General features: G+C 42.4%; 1 protein-coding gene across 4 annotated transcripts in view; it reads left to right on the top strand.

Moving 5' to 3' along the window:
* LOC117369244 (acyl-coenzyme A synthetase ACSM3, mitochondrial-like) overlaps positions 1-11,001 on the top strand; it is a 168,868-nt gene extending 157,867 nt beyond the window's left edge. For 3 of the 4 annotated variants that reach the window (XM_033963510.1, XM_033963512.1, XM_033963511.1), the window contains 5 exons: positions 2,306-2,407; positions 4,889-5,016; positions 8,075-8,174; positions 10,192-10,311; positions 10,709-11,001. In XM_033963510.1, the coding sequence (XP_033819401.1) occupies positions 2,306-2,407; positions 4,889-5,016; positions 8,075-8,174; positions 10,192-10,311; positions 10,709-10,795 (537 nt within the window). In that variant the 3' untranslated portion in view covers positions 10,796-11,001. Of the gene's footprint in view, positions 1-2,305; positions 2,408-4,888; positions 5,017-8,074; positions 8,175-10,191; positions 10,312-10,708 lie in introns of those variants that run through there. The other variant, XR_004541104.1, reaches the window with a different exon arrangement.
* The last annotated feature ends 2,136 nt before the right edge of the window (positions 11,002-13,137 follow it).

The following is a 13,137-nucleotide window of genomic DNA, read 5'->3' as shown; positions in this document are numbered from 1 at the left end:
TATGCTTACTTGTAGCAGGTGTTCTCCAAGGACAGCAGGCATTTATTCTCACATGTGGGTGATGTCATCCATGGAACCCAGTACGGACACTGCCAATTGCACTGTCACTTTAAAATTTTTAAGATAGTGCCCATACCACACGTGTGCCGGTGCCTTCCTGCCATTGACTTGAAGGACCATCAGTTCAGTAGCAAAGCTAACCAGGGGAGGTGGGCAGGTTTGTTTGTTTATTTCTCACCCGCCCTTTTCCAGGGCGAGTTACATATTAACATACAAAATAAAAAATTTATATTTATCGTATAAAACACTTCAGACACAAATTGCATACTTACATATCAAATCAAATTACATATAACATATACGTCGCATCAACGACAAATATCATTTAAGGCCAAAACTGGCCAAACCCACACATACATCAAAATATAAAATTCCATAAGTCTACAGGTTGTGAGAATATAGGCCTGCTGTCCTCAGAGAACATCTGCTACAGGTAAGTATCTTTGCTTTTTCTGAGGACAAGCAGGCATAATATTCTCATATGTGGGACTCCCAAGTTGCCAGGATTATGTCTCTGAAAGAGACATTGAATATATAGAAGTCTGACAAAACCCAAGAGAGTTGGAGGGAAAGTTGGTGCTCACGAAGTAAAAAGATTTTACAGAACTGCTTGCACAAACTGACGGTCTCTTCTGGAAACCTAGCACAGGAAATCATTATAACAGAAGCAAGGCACCAAGAGGGACCAAATATGGCAGATCCATGTGGGAGTACACTTGTGCATAGAGTTATCAGACATCTGGGAAAACCCGAACATGTCTTCTGGAAGGCCTTTGAGCATATGTGGATGATGTCACACGCATCCGCGCATGCTTGGAAACCCTCCAGACATGGCCAGGTCGAAAAACAAAGACAAGGCTTTGCGGGAGGTGAGGCTACAGGCAGAATGGGGCAGAAGAAGGAGTGTCTAGAAGCGGAATGGGGCAGGGCCATATGTCCAGGTTTCTCCGGAGAAAAATCTGGTAACCCTACTTGTGCACCCAGTTATGAAATAGCACCTAACAGTTTCCAAGCAGATTTGAAAAGGGGGCCTAATGATGGGAGGGACATGGGCAGGTCAGGGGCATTCTTTCAAAAATGCACACAGTGTTATAGAATTAAGGGGATCTGTACCCAATTTGTGGGCCAGGATTTAGACCAGGTTTCAGTTGATGTAAATCCTTGCATCGGAAGCTGGGCGTGGTTTCTGACGCAATGCACTGTTCTATAAAGGATACCTATTTTTTTAGGCACCCTTTAAAAAATGCTGTTTAGCTCCAATTTTTTTTTTTTTTGCACCAATTTTTGGGTACCATACAATGAATTTAGCCTCTAGTGGTTAATGGACTGATTATTGTTGCAAACTAGAGAATGACACGGTGACAAAATTTGTCACCGTCCCCGCCCCTGCGGATAACCGTGGGAAATAATCCCATGTCATTTTCTAGTGTCTATTTCAGCCTCGGTCCTTCTACACTAGCATTCTTCAAAGCAAAGCTTGCGGGTCAGTGGTTGTGGCCATTCATACTCTGATTCTTATGTGAGCCAAGGATAATGAAGCCATTGTGACATCACTGATGTGATTGGCTCTTAGGCACTGGTGGAATGAGGCGTTCTGACGCGTTTCACCAAACCGGCTTCCTTTGAGAGCTTTTTCCTTTTGAACTAGGGAGAATCAATATTTGAGGTTGCTTACAGCACAGCGGGTTCTCTGAGGAAGCCGGTTTGGCGAAACGCGTCAGAACCCCGCCGGACCATTGCTGTTCAGACATTGAAGTTAAGTTTTTTGGCTTACACCATTTTTTGCATTTGCTAAGCATTGGACATTTCATGCACTTTATGGAGATTTAAGAATTATTTACCACTTTATGAAGTTATTTTAATAACCTTTCAAATTAGACGGTGCAATGATAGATTCAGTGAAAGTCTCTGTAGGGGTTAGGTCCCCACGCTGAGCTTTCAATATTCCATTCTTGGATTCTGAGCGCTGTTCTAGAAAGGCATTAGTAACTTTCATTATTGTTCCCTTTTTGCTGTTGTTTGTTACATTTCCTTGGAACAATATTCAGTTTATTCATTCACCCAGTTGTTGATATTGGACTGTCTGAATAATGCCACTGAAATTCCAACAATGGTTCTGATTCGTACTAATTCAGGTAGCAGTACCTACCATATAAGATTGCACGTAACATAACATCTGGATAAGTAGCTCTGAATATTGGCTTTTATTTAAAAAGTTTGGTCTAACTATATTTTACTCTTTCAGATTATAGATGACGATGGAAATATTCTGCCTCCTGGGACGGAAGGTGAGATCGCTGTCCGTGTAAAACCCACCAGACCATTTTCTCTCTTCACTCATTACACGGTAAGGAGCACGTTTCCTAAATGCAATGTATTTTTATGGTAATACAGCAGAGTGGTTGTTGTTTTTTTAACTTTGTACCATCACTTCAGCAAAGGCTGTTCCTTTAGCAGAATTTAAGTTTTATCTTGAAATATATTTGCTCATGCCATACTAAAAATTATTACCGTATTTTCGGTCAATACGATGCACCTGACCATAAGACGCACCCACCAGTAGAGCATGAAAAAACAAGAAAAAAAAATTTGGTTCAGAATTTTTTTCTTGGTTTTTCCTCCTCTACACATTGGGGCGTCTGGTGCTGGGAAGCCCGCAACCCGAAACAGCAGCTTTGTACCACCCTTCTTAAATTGTGTTTCATCAGAAAAGAACAAATTGTCTCAGGATATATAGGACTTGAAAAGCTCACTTCAAAAATTCAGTGGTTTGATCCTTAAAAGAGAGTGTAGAGTGTGGATTTCTAAACAGGATGGGACAATCATGGAGAGTTAAGTAAAAATCTGGCCTGGGGCTTAAATTGAAAGTTAGCATAATCCTACTGTTTCTTCTTTTTTGCTCTGCATTTTTCTGTTCTGGAAAGTTTTTGAAGCTAGTGCAAGAAAACATATTTTTCTGCAGCCCAAAGTCACCCGAAGAAGCAGCCTGCAACCCAAAGCCCGAAGCAGTAGCCCGCAGCCCCCCAGTACCTTTTTTAAGTGGCAGTGGTCCAGTGCAGTCACCTGCTGGACGGCTGCCTTTCTCTGTACAGAGTGACGCACAAAGCAGGAGCGCGACTGTTGCACTTCCTTCCTGGTCCCGCATCGCTCTGTGATTGATCCACCCCAGCGGACAAAAGGAAGTTATGTCAAAGAGGGCAGGCCACAGTAGAGAGAAGATGTTGGGCCGGCCTCAGATCGGCAGCGTGTGTGAATTGTCAACCTTTGGAAGAATTAAAGAGAGGGGGGTAGTTGAGAAAGGAAGGAGAGGAGATCCCTGCTGAGGTGGAGGGAATATAAGGAGAGATGCCAGGAAAGGATTGCGATAGGGGTAACAGGTGAACAGGAAGGCTGGTGGATGGCAGGATTCCACGCCTAGAAGAGTACAAAGAAACCAGAATGGAATTGTCCAGATCAGAATGATGTGCACTGCACAAGTGTCCTCCAACTCATAGGGGGAGATAAGTGAAGAGAGATAGTGAGGGGCAGCTGAGTGAGTGCATTTGTAGGACTTGTATTCGGAAATGGAATCAAACCCATATCCCTCTATGTGGCAGGATGCTCATACAATTCTCTTGTATATCAGAGCTCCCAAACCTGGGATCCCACAGTCATCTGGGTGGGTCTTCAAGAGACCTACAATGAATATGCATGAGGTAAATTTGCATTCATTGGAAACCCACAATGAATATGCATGAGGTGAATTTGCATTCATTAGAGACCTCTCATATGCAAATTTATTTCATGCACATTCATTGTGGGTCTTCAGGGCAAGTTTGTTTATCCCTTTATATGCATTCATTATTTAATTAGTAAATGTAGGAAAAAAACCAGGAAAACTCAACCCCACGCAAAGCAAAGCAGAACAAAAAACAAGTGGGGAAGGGACTGTGCACATGAACTTTGGGCAATTATAATTTATTGAAAATGATCATAAAAAATATATCACATATGTAAAACACAAAGCTTTAAATAGAGTCCTTTCACTTATATCTTTGAACCCAACACGGTCCATGTTTCGGCCTCCACTAGATGGCGCTGTTATAGTTAATGTGAAGGAATGGCTCGGGCTTGTAATACTTAACGTGACCATTTCATTTTTTCCTCATAACGGGACAGGACCCCCAGAAAACAGGACATTTCGGCGTCCCGAAGCTGTGTGTGGGGACAACAGGACAGGGATCCCAAAATGGGACGTATGGTCAACTTAGTAATATTGCACCAAAAGACCCAATCCAAACGCTGCGTGGAAAAAACTGTCAGCGTCTTAACTAAAATAAACCCAAACAAAAACCCCAAGATGCTGAGATTTACCTAAACTCTATAACTTAAGGATAGGCTCTCATCTTCTGAACCTTTACTGTTTGACAAATGTGAATGTTACAATGGTTCTGTGCTCCTGAATAAACGCAGCTTTTATGTTCTTATTGGCTTCATTACATCATGTTCTTCATCATCCACTAGAATCCACCTCAGACTCATATAGGTTCAAACCATTTAAAACATCCTCCAGGGCCCCCAAGTTTTCTTTATTTTTTAATACACAGATTTGCTTTTTCAGCCAGGCAATGAACTGTGGCTGATACTACTAAAACACCCTGGAGATGCTTGTTGCTTCCAATTAGATGTCATCCATGCTCGTACAATTCATAATCCTGGAAAAATTAACCTTGCACTGCCTTGTTAAAGCTGACTATTTGAAACCTCCAGCATTATACTCACTTCAGACAATCTTGTGGCATGTGAAAAAGATTTCTTGCATTTAGAAACAGTTTTGCTATTTAACCAGGATGAGCCTGAGAAAACAGCCTCAACTCTACGGGGAAATTTTTATGTTACTGGAGACAGAGCGATTCAGGATGAAGATGGATATTTCTGGTTTGTGTCCCGATCTGATGACATCATTATATCTTCTGGGTAAATTTTTTTTTCTAATTTCTTATTTTCAAATTAACATTTTCAGCATGATCTGAAGCAGCTGAATACCATTGGACAACTACTGGTGATTTTAAAAAAAATGCTTAACTATTTTTACAAAACCGTAGCGCAATTTTTAGCGCCGGCCACGGCGGTAACAGCTCAATTTCTATGAGCATCGGAGCTGTTACTGCCGCAGCCGGCGCTAAAGACCACACTATCGGCCTCTTTTACAAAGCCGCACTAGTGGCCCCGAAGCCCATAGAGCAGGGGTAGGGAACTCCGGTCCTCGAGAGCCGTATTCCAGTCGGGTTTTCAGGATTTCCCCCAATGAATATGCATAAGATCTATTTGCATGCACTGCTTTCAATGCATATTCATTGGGGAGATCCTGAAAACCCGACTGGAATACAGCTCTCGAGGACCGGAGTTCCCTACCCCTGCCATAGAGATTTAAAGGGCTTCGGGGCTGTTGCCACACGGCTTTGTAAAAGAGGCCGTATGGTTAAAAAAAAGGGGGGTTGTTAATTTTTTTTAAAATTAATTTTAAATGTAAGTTGTCAGCAAAACTTCATTCCACAGTCATAACACCCACTCCCAACCCCAATTCCCTCCCCCCCACTTCATAATTCCTATCTCACGTCATGTGTTTATAGAGCTAGATGGGAATCTACTCAAAATAAAGCGTTCTACTTTGCAGTTCCAAACTTATGGAACCATATGCCATGAGAGTTGAGATTAGAGGCAAATTTAAAATCTTTCCAAAAATTATGTTAAAAACAGTTGTTGTTTTTTAAACAAGCATTCGGGCAAGATTTAAATCAATCCGATATTACTCACATATTCTAAATGTTCTAGATCTTCAGTCGGCAGTCTGGTGAAATTTTAAAATTCAATGGTATTTTTATGATTTTATTTAGGAATGAATGCTTTTTGGTATGGTTGGTGTTTGTATGGTTAGATTTATTCTGCTCAATGGAGTTTTTTTTTTTGTTGTTTTTTTTTAAGAGTGAATGTTTCTTAGTATGTTTGCTGTTTATATGGGCCAGGTCTATACTATCTAATAATGAAGTTCTTTTTGTATATTTATTTTATTTTATTTTACTTTTATTACATTCTGTAAACCGCTTGGACCGTGAAATAAATGAGCGGTATAACAAGATTAATAAACCATGTAAGTTCCCATTTCATATCATGCCACTGTGTATTGACCACTCTTATTTTTTAAAAGTGGTTCCCACATCACTCACACGTTTTCTAAATTCCCATTCGCCCATGCTGACAGCAATTCTGTCTCAATCACAAAGCATCCCTCGGTACGACTGTTCCACTGCAGAAAGCTCTGGGCACGTCCAGCTAGCCGAGAGAACTCGCCTAGCAGCAAGCATGAGCTTCTTTCCTGTTGGACTCTCAGTTCTTCTTCTACTCCAGGGGGAAGATTTAGGAATCACTGGGGTTTTGGTCTCAGCCGTGCATCCTGCTTTACGTATCCCCAGTACAATTGAACAAATACTCAAAACATGTGACAGTGTCCCTCTTTGGTCCAACACCCATCATGCTTCTCTTTCCCCATCACTTTCAGCTTGGACGTGTTATGAACCCTCTTGTTAATGAGTACAAAAACCCCTTACATTATAAGCCCATTTTATAAACTCTCAGTTTTCCGGCACCCATGGTGGATGATGGCTAACTGTAGTTTCTGGTTGCTTGAGAGTTACTGTAAAAATAGTTTTTTCTCTCTGCCCACCTCACTCTCTTCCTCTCTCTATCATGCCCCCGCCTCCACTTGTAGGTCCAGCATCTGTTCCTCCCTTCTTTCTGGGTCACTTATTCTCCCCCCCCCCCCCTTATCCATCCATCTCCCCTGCACCCTGCAGGGATGAGCAGCTTGCAGAGTTCATTTTATTAGCCCTAGAAGAACTGAGGAGGCAATGAGGCCTGTGGTGGCCAGACATCAAAGAGATGGAGGAGGGAAAAGGAGTGTCTAACGCCAGATCTCAATGATCAATATTAACTCCTCCTCCCTCTCTCAAGTCCTGAAGCAGCAGACGCGGCAGTGGTCCGGACCCACAAACCACTCCTTCCCTCTCTCCAGCCTCAAAGCAGCAGCGGTCCTGAGCCATGAATCCCCCTCCCTCCTTCCCTCAGCCAAAGCAGCAGCAGCAGCAGCAGCCAGTCAGCAAAGGCAGCGCTGAAAGCAGGCTATTTGTGGCCAGCTCCGGCAGGGCCTTTCCTCTGACATGTCACTTCCTATGCGGTAGAGGAAAGGCCCTGCTGGGGCTGGCTTTAAGCAGCCTGTTTTCAGCGCTGCCTCTGCTGACCGGCTGCCGCTGCTGCTTTGGGTAAGAGAGGGAGGCTATTCTCTCATATCCAGATCTTCACCTCTGTCCAGAGACCCGTGCATGTTCATCCTTTGCAACCAGGAAAGCAGTGATGTTGTCTTCACATTGTCTGGCATTCTTCACACTGAATTTTGCGGCATTTAAGAGCTTAAACTGCTAGTTTAAATGCAGCCTTAGCCCCACACACACTGCACAATATTTCTAAGTCTAATATTTATAATCTGGTCAGACAGATTATATTCTATCTGGATTATCATCCAAGTTTTCTGCAGGATCCACTCCTTGAGCTTTTTCTGACCTCAGACTCAGCCTTTGAACTTCACTTGGATCCTATCGGTGGCCAGAGTGCCTAGGAAGGCTACAGCCTGACCATGTTGGCCAAACAATTGCAGGGGGAAATAAGAGCGGTAGAATCTCCCCATAGCAAATTCACTGGTTCGTGGTGTTGGAATGCTGCTGAAAATTATAGCCTAAATCAATTTGCATCCAAGAGACCTGGTACATAACCCGAAACGTGCAAAGTCAAATACACTGAGGGGATATTATCGAGTTTGATTTAATAAGAAACAATTTCTTGGCATTCAAGCAATAGAAAGCAGTAGGGTTTGCTTTGCAGTCTTCTCCAGGTAAGAGCGTGATTGTTTAATTTGTCATCTTTTAACTTTGCTTTGCGTGGATATGCAAATTATCTACCAACTGGGTCCTTTCCTCTGTAGGTACAGGATAGGACCTTTTGAAGTAGAAAGTGCATTAATAGAACATCCAGCCGTGACCGAATCCGCCGTTGTCAGCAGTCCTGATCCCATCAGAGGAGAGGTAAGATGAGAACAGCACAACTAAATAACTTACTGCTATTAGCCGAGAACCCGTTTCTTTAGTTTTGTAAAAAATATCTGTTTGGTCAAATAATTAATTTCTTAGGGGAGACTGCGATTTAAGGTTAAACATAACGCAACTGGGTGCATGTATCTTCTCAGGAGTAGAACACAAAGGGAACAAGAGCTTTTAGCAAAGAGATGATAAAGAAACATTTGGAATGTGATGTAATAGTAGAATTCTGAAGATTAAGAACATAAGAATAGGCTTACTGGGTCAGACCAATGGTTCATCAAGCCCAGTAGCCTGTTCTCACAGTGGCCAATCCAGGTCGCTAGTACCTGATCAAAACCCAAAGGGTAGCAATATTCCATTATCTCAGAGTAACTAACCCCCTCATCTACAAAGCCGCGCGGCAACAGCCCTGAAGCCCTTTAAATCTCTATGGGCTTCGGGGCCGTTACCGCACAGCAGCCGCTAGCGTGGCTTTGTAGAAGAGGGGGTAAGATTCCAGAACCCCAAATAGTAGCAACATTCCATACAGAATCCCCCAAAGAGTAGCAAAATTCCATGCTACCGATCCAGGGCAAGCAGTGGCTTCCCTCATGTCTTAATAACAGACTATGGGCTTTTCCTCCAGGAAATTGTCCAAACCTTTCTTAAAACCAGCTAGAACTAGCTAGATGGACACAGTCTCACCTGAAAGATGAGATGTGGGAGGCAGAAGAAACTTGGTAGATCTGATCAGAAGAAAATGAGATTTGTTGGTCAAGAATTCAGATGACCTGGTGACTGATTATTGCTCCCCCTCCCCCCAATTCTGTGACTATGGAGAAGATCCAGCCTTTACTATTAGTTAAAGCAATGAAAGAAAAGAGCAGTCTGTCACAACGATAGTAAATAATCCTGACAATTTAAGAAGAGGAAAACTGAGCCCAGAGACATATCAAAGACAGCACTTACTCCCCTCTTTTACAAAACCGCACAAGAGGTTTTTAGCGCCGGACAGCGTACTGAATGCTCTGCGCCATTTCGACGCTCATAGAAACTCTTTGACCGTTGGAGTACAGCATTCATCATACCAACCTTTTGTGCGCTTTTGTAAAAAAGGGGGGGGGAGGGATTAGTGAGGAAGGTTGTTCCTATTTTGGTTGTTCCATAGTGGTTGCCCAATTTTATTCCTATGATTTTGAGTTTGGATTTTACAAATGGGAATAATTGTAATATACAGTAGAAACACATTTCCTATAACTTACAAATTCAAAATGACCTGGAATAATCTATTCTTGTTAATATCACGGCCAAAGGAATTGTCGGTATCACTAAATCAAAGGAAAAGTCAATATTGACAGTCCTCAAGCACTTGATACATTACTAGATGTACATTGATTTCAGTCTTCTGCTCAGATGATCTTATAATGTAGTGGTTTGTGTAGCTGGCTGAGAAATTGAGGGGGGGGGGGGTTGAATTCCACTGCAGCTCCTTGTGACTCTGGACAAGTCACTTAACCCTCCATCGCTCCAGGTACAAAAATAAGTACCTGTATATAATATTTAGACTGCTTTGATTCTAACCCAAGAAAGGTGGTATATCAAATCCCATCCCCTATCCCAGGGATAGGCAATTCCGGTCCGCGAGAGCCGGAGCCAGGTCAGGTTTTCAGGATCTCAACCATGAATATGCATGAGATGGATCTGCATGCACTGCCTCCTTGAGATGCAAATCTATCACATGCATATTTAGTGTAGCGATCCTGACAACCTGACCTGGCTCCGGCTCTCAAGGACCGGAATTGCCTACCCTTGCCCTATCCTATCCTTTCCTAACAGAGCAAATGATGGCAACATTCCAAGCTAATCTGTAAGGTCTGTCCAGCAACGCGTATCCAACAAGGCAGCCAGCATTGTACCTGCTGTTCTGTGCAGGTTGCACTCTCCTATGCCCCATTTAAAGTTAAGATCACTGCACAGTGAAAGTCACTATGCTTCCCTAATGTTAATGAATGCTTCTTTCCAGATTGTGAAAGCCTTTGTAGTATTGTCAGAGTCTTATAAGTCACATGATCTAGAAAAACTGACCAGAGAGCTACAGGAGCATGTGAAAAACGTTACAGCCCCTTACAAGTATCCTAGGAAGGTAAGTAGAGAATAATATATGAAGGATTTAGCAGTCGTAGAACCTTATACTCATACTATTTGCTCCTCTTCGGAAGGTCATCCATGAGTTCTGTGATCTCAGTTGAGGGGGGAGTTGGTTCCAAAGCTGAAGTGGCTGTAGGAGCGTTTGCGGGCGGTTTCCATCAGGAGAGATCTTCCTGGGGTGGAGGGGAGGATGCACAGTCGTATCTCTGCTTTAGAGCTGAGGGGCCAGGTAGGCACAAATGAGAATCCTACACTGCCCAAGGCACATTAGATAGGTTGTGAGCCCAACGGGACAGATAGAGAAAATACTTGAGTACCTGTACGTAAACTGCTTTGAATGTGGTGGTGTAACTATCCCTTACCGTCTCCCTTTTTCCATTTTATTCATCTAGATGGAATTTGTTGAGCAGCTGCCAAAGACTATTACCGGAAAAGTCAGAAGAAATGAATTAAGAAAGAAGGAGTGGGAGAAAACTTAGAGCCAATTACAAATGATCGCTGTCTTTTTTTGTTTTGTTTTCATAGCTTTCTTTGTTTAGCATTGATTCTCTCTTTATTTTCTTAGAAATTCAGTTCATAATTCATGTGGTATAAAACCTGTCATTATTTTCTACAACAAAATGTTATTTGTCATTGGTATATTTTAATTAAATAAGTTGGAGATGCCACACTGATGATATTCAGATCCAGGGTCAGTCTTGTGTCCCTTTCTACTACATTTCAGGCCTAATGATTTTGATAATTAAACTCAACAATTATGATCATTCCACAACAATCCTATAACAATGCACAATTGTACTTCATATGTTTATTAAATATTAACATTTCCTTCTTCTCAAGAAGCTGCCACCCTAGGCAAATGTCTAGTTTTGGCAAACGGTTAAGCCAGCCTTCCTCACAGTCAGTACTTAGATAGGCAGTCTCCTGACCATTGCCTAGTAGGGACACCCACCTCTCCCCAATATTCAGGCTGCGGAAGATCACCAGCGATCTCCTGCAGTCTGCGGCAAACCCATAAATTCATATTTAGCAACCGGCCCTGAATTTCCAGTCTATTTTTAGCTGGCCAAGAGCTAACCGGGTAGGCCAATATTCAGCAGCTAGCCAGCTAAGACTCAATGGCTAAAAGTAGACCACCCTTTTATGTGGCTCTATCTGGCTGGCAAGCTTAGCCAGTGAGCCACTGAATACTGGCAGTGATGGGATATGTTACATGACATAGCTGTAATACAACAAGAAACTACAAATTAAATGGTTGTCTATTAATTAAATATATATATTAAAAACCATTGAAAAGTCAAAAAACTGTAGAAGATATTTATTAAATTTAATTGTTAATTTTTAAAAAATTTAATATGCAGGGACAAGCCTCAGATTATGGAGTAAATCTTCCCATTCTGGGATTTCTTTCAAGAGAAAGGAAACTTCTTTTCTCTCACTCCTCATAACATCATCGGCTTGAACCCAACCTCCCTACCAACTAATTAATTACTTATTATATATTCACTATACTAAGCTGGATATTGAGCAGGAGTCAGACAGCTATCTCCCACTACATATCGCCAGTGTTTATTTAGTCAGCAGGGAGCCATTCCCAGTCGGCTAAATAGCCCTGAATATCGGCCTCCTATTGTCTGGTTAAATGCAAGCCTTCCTGATAGCTATATGCTTGTGAGGCTGTTCTTGCTGCTTATGATCGCACTATTCATCCAAGGCTAGACAAATGCTGGGTTGTATCCGTAGAAGTTTTGTTAGTCGGAAGCCCGAGGTCCTAATGCCATTGTACAGAACCTTGGTGAGACCTCATCTGGAGTACTGTGTACAATTCTGGAGGCCACTTTACCGTAAAGATGTGCTGAGAGTTGAGTCGGTTCAGCGAATGGCCACCAGGATGGTCTCGGGGCTCAAGGAACTCTTGTACGAGGAAAGGCTGAACAAATTGCGGCTATACTCTCTCGAAGAACGTAGGGAGAGGGGTGACATGATTGAGACATTAAGTATATCACTGGTCGTCTCGAGGAGGAAGATGATATTTTCTTTCTTAAAGGGCCCTCGGCCACAAGAGTGCATCCGCTGAAAATCAGGGGCGGAAAATTTCATGGCGACACCAGGAAGTATTTCTTTACCAAAAGAGTGATTGATCATTGGAATGAGCTTCCAGTGCAGGTGATCGAGGCCAGCAGCGTGCCAGACTTTAAGAATAAATGGGATGCCCATGTTGGATCTCTAAGAGGGTAGAGTTAAGGGGATGGGTCATCAGAGTGCGATCTCTCAGAGGGTAGTTAAGGGGGAGGGTCAATAAAGTGGGCAGATTTGATGGGCTATGGCCCTTTTCTGTCGCCATTTTTCTATGTTATTTGTGGATTTGATTTAGAATTGCTTTTTACAATATTGGATTCATTCATTCAGTTGTTTAATTACACTTAAATAGATCTGTCATCATATATTGGACCCTGAAGGAAGACTATTTCTAAGTATAGCCAAAACACAGACAGTGTAGGGTCTGCACCATCTACATACAGTTCTATTGGATTTGTATTACTTCACATCAGTGCATTTGCTCTACATATGTGTATATTTTGTATCATTTTTTTTAACATATAGCAGCTTTTAGCTATATTGACTAAATTTTGTCATCTAGAACATCAGTTCCACAATGTCTTTGTTTTGGTTAAACGCAAGCCTGTGCCAGGTCCTCAAGGACAAGGTTTCTCAACCTGCGGTACGCATACCCTAGGGGGTATGCGGACTGCCTGTTGGGGGTACACAAGCTGACCGCCGCCCACTCGCTCCATTTAATTCCACCTGAGTCTATACCCCC

Source organism: Geotrypetes seraphini, chromosome 11 (genome assembly GCF_902459505.1).
Source record: "Geotrypetes seraphini chromosome 11, aGeoSer1.1, whole genome shotgun sequence".
NCBI classification, from domain to species: Eukaryota; Metazoa; Chordata; class Amphibia; order Gymnophiona; family Dermophiidae; genus Geotrypetes; species Geotrypetes seraphini.
This window is presented reverse-complemented; position numbering and strand designations above follow the sequence as displayed.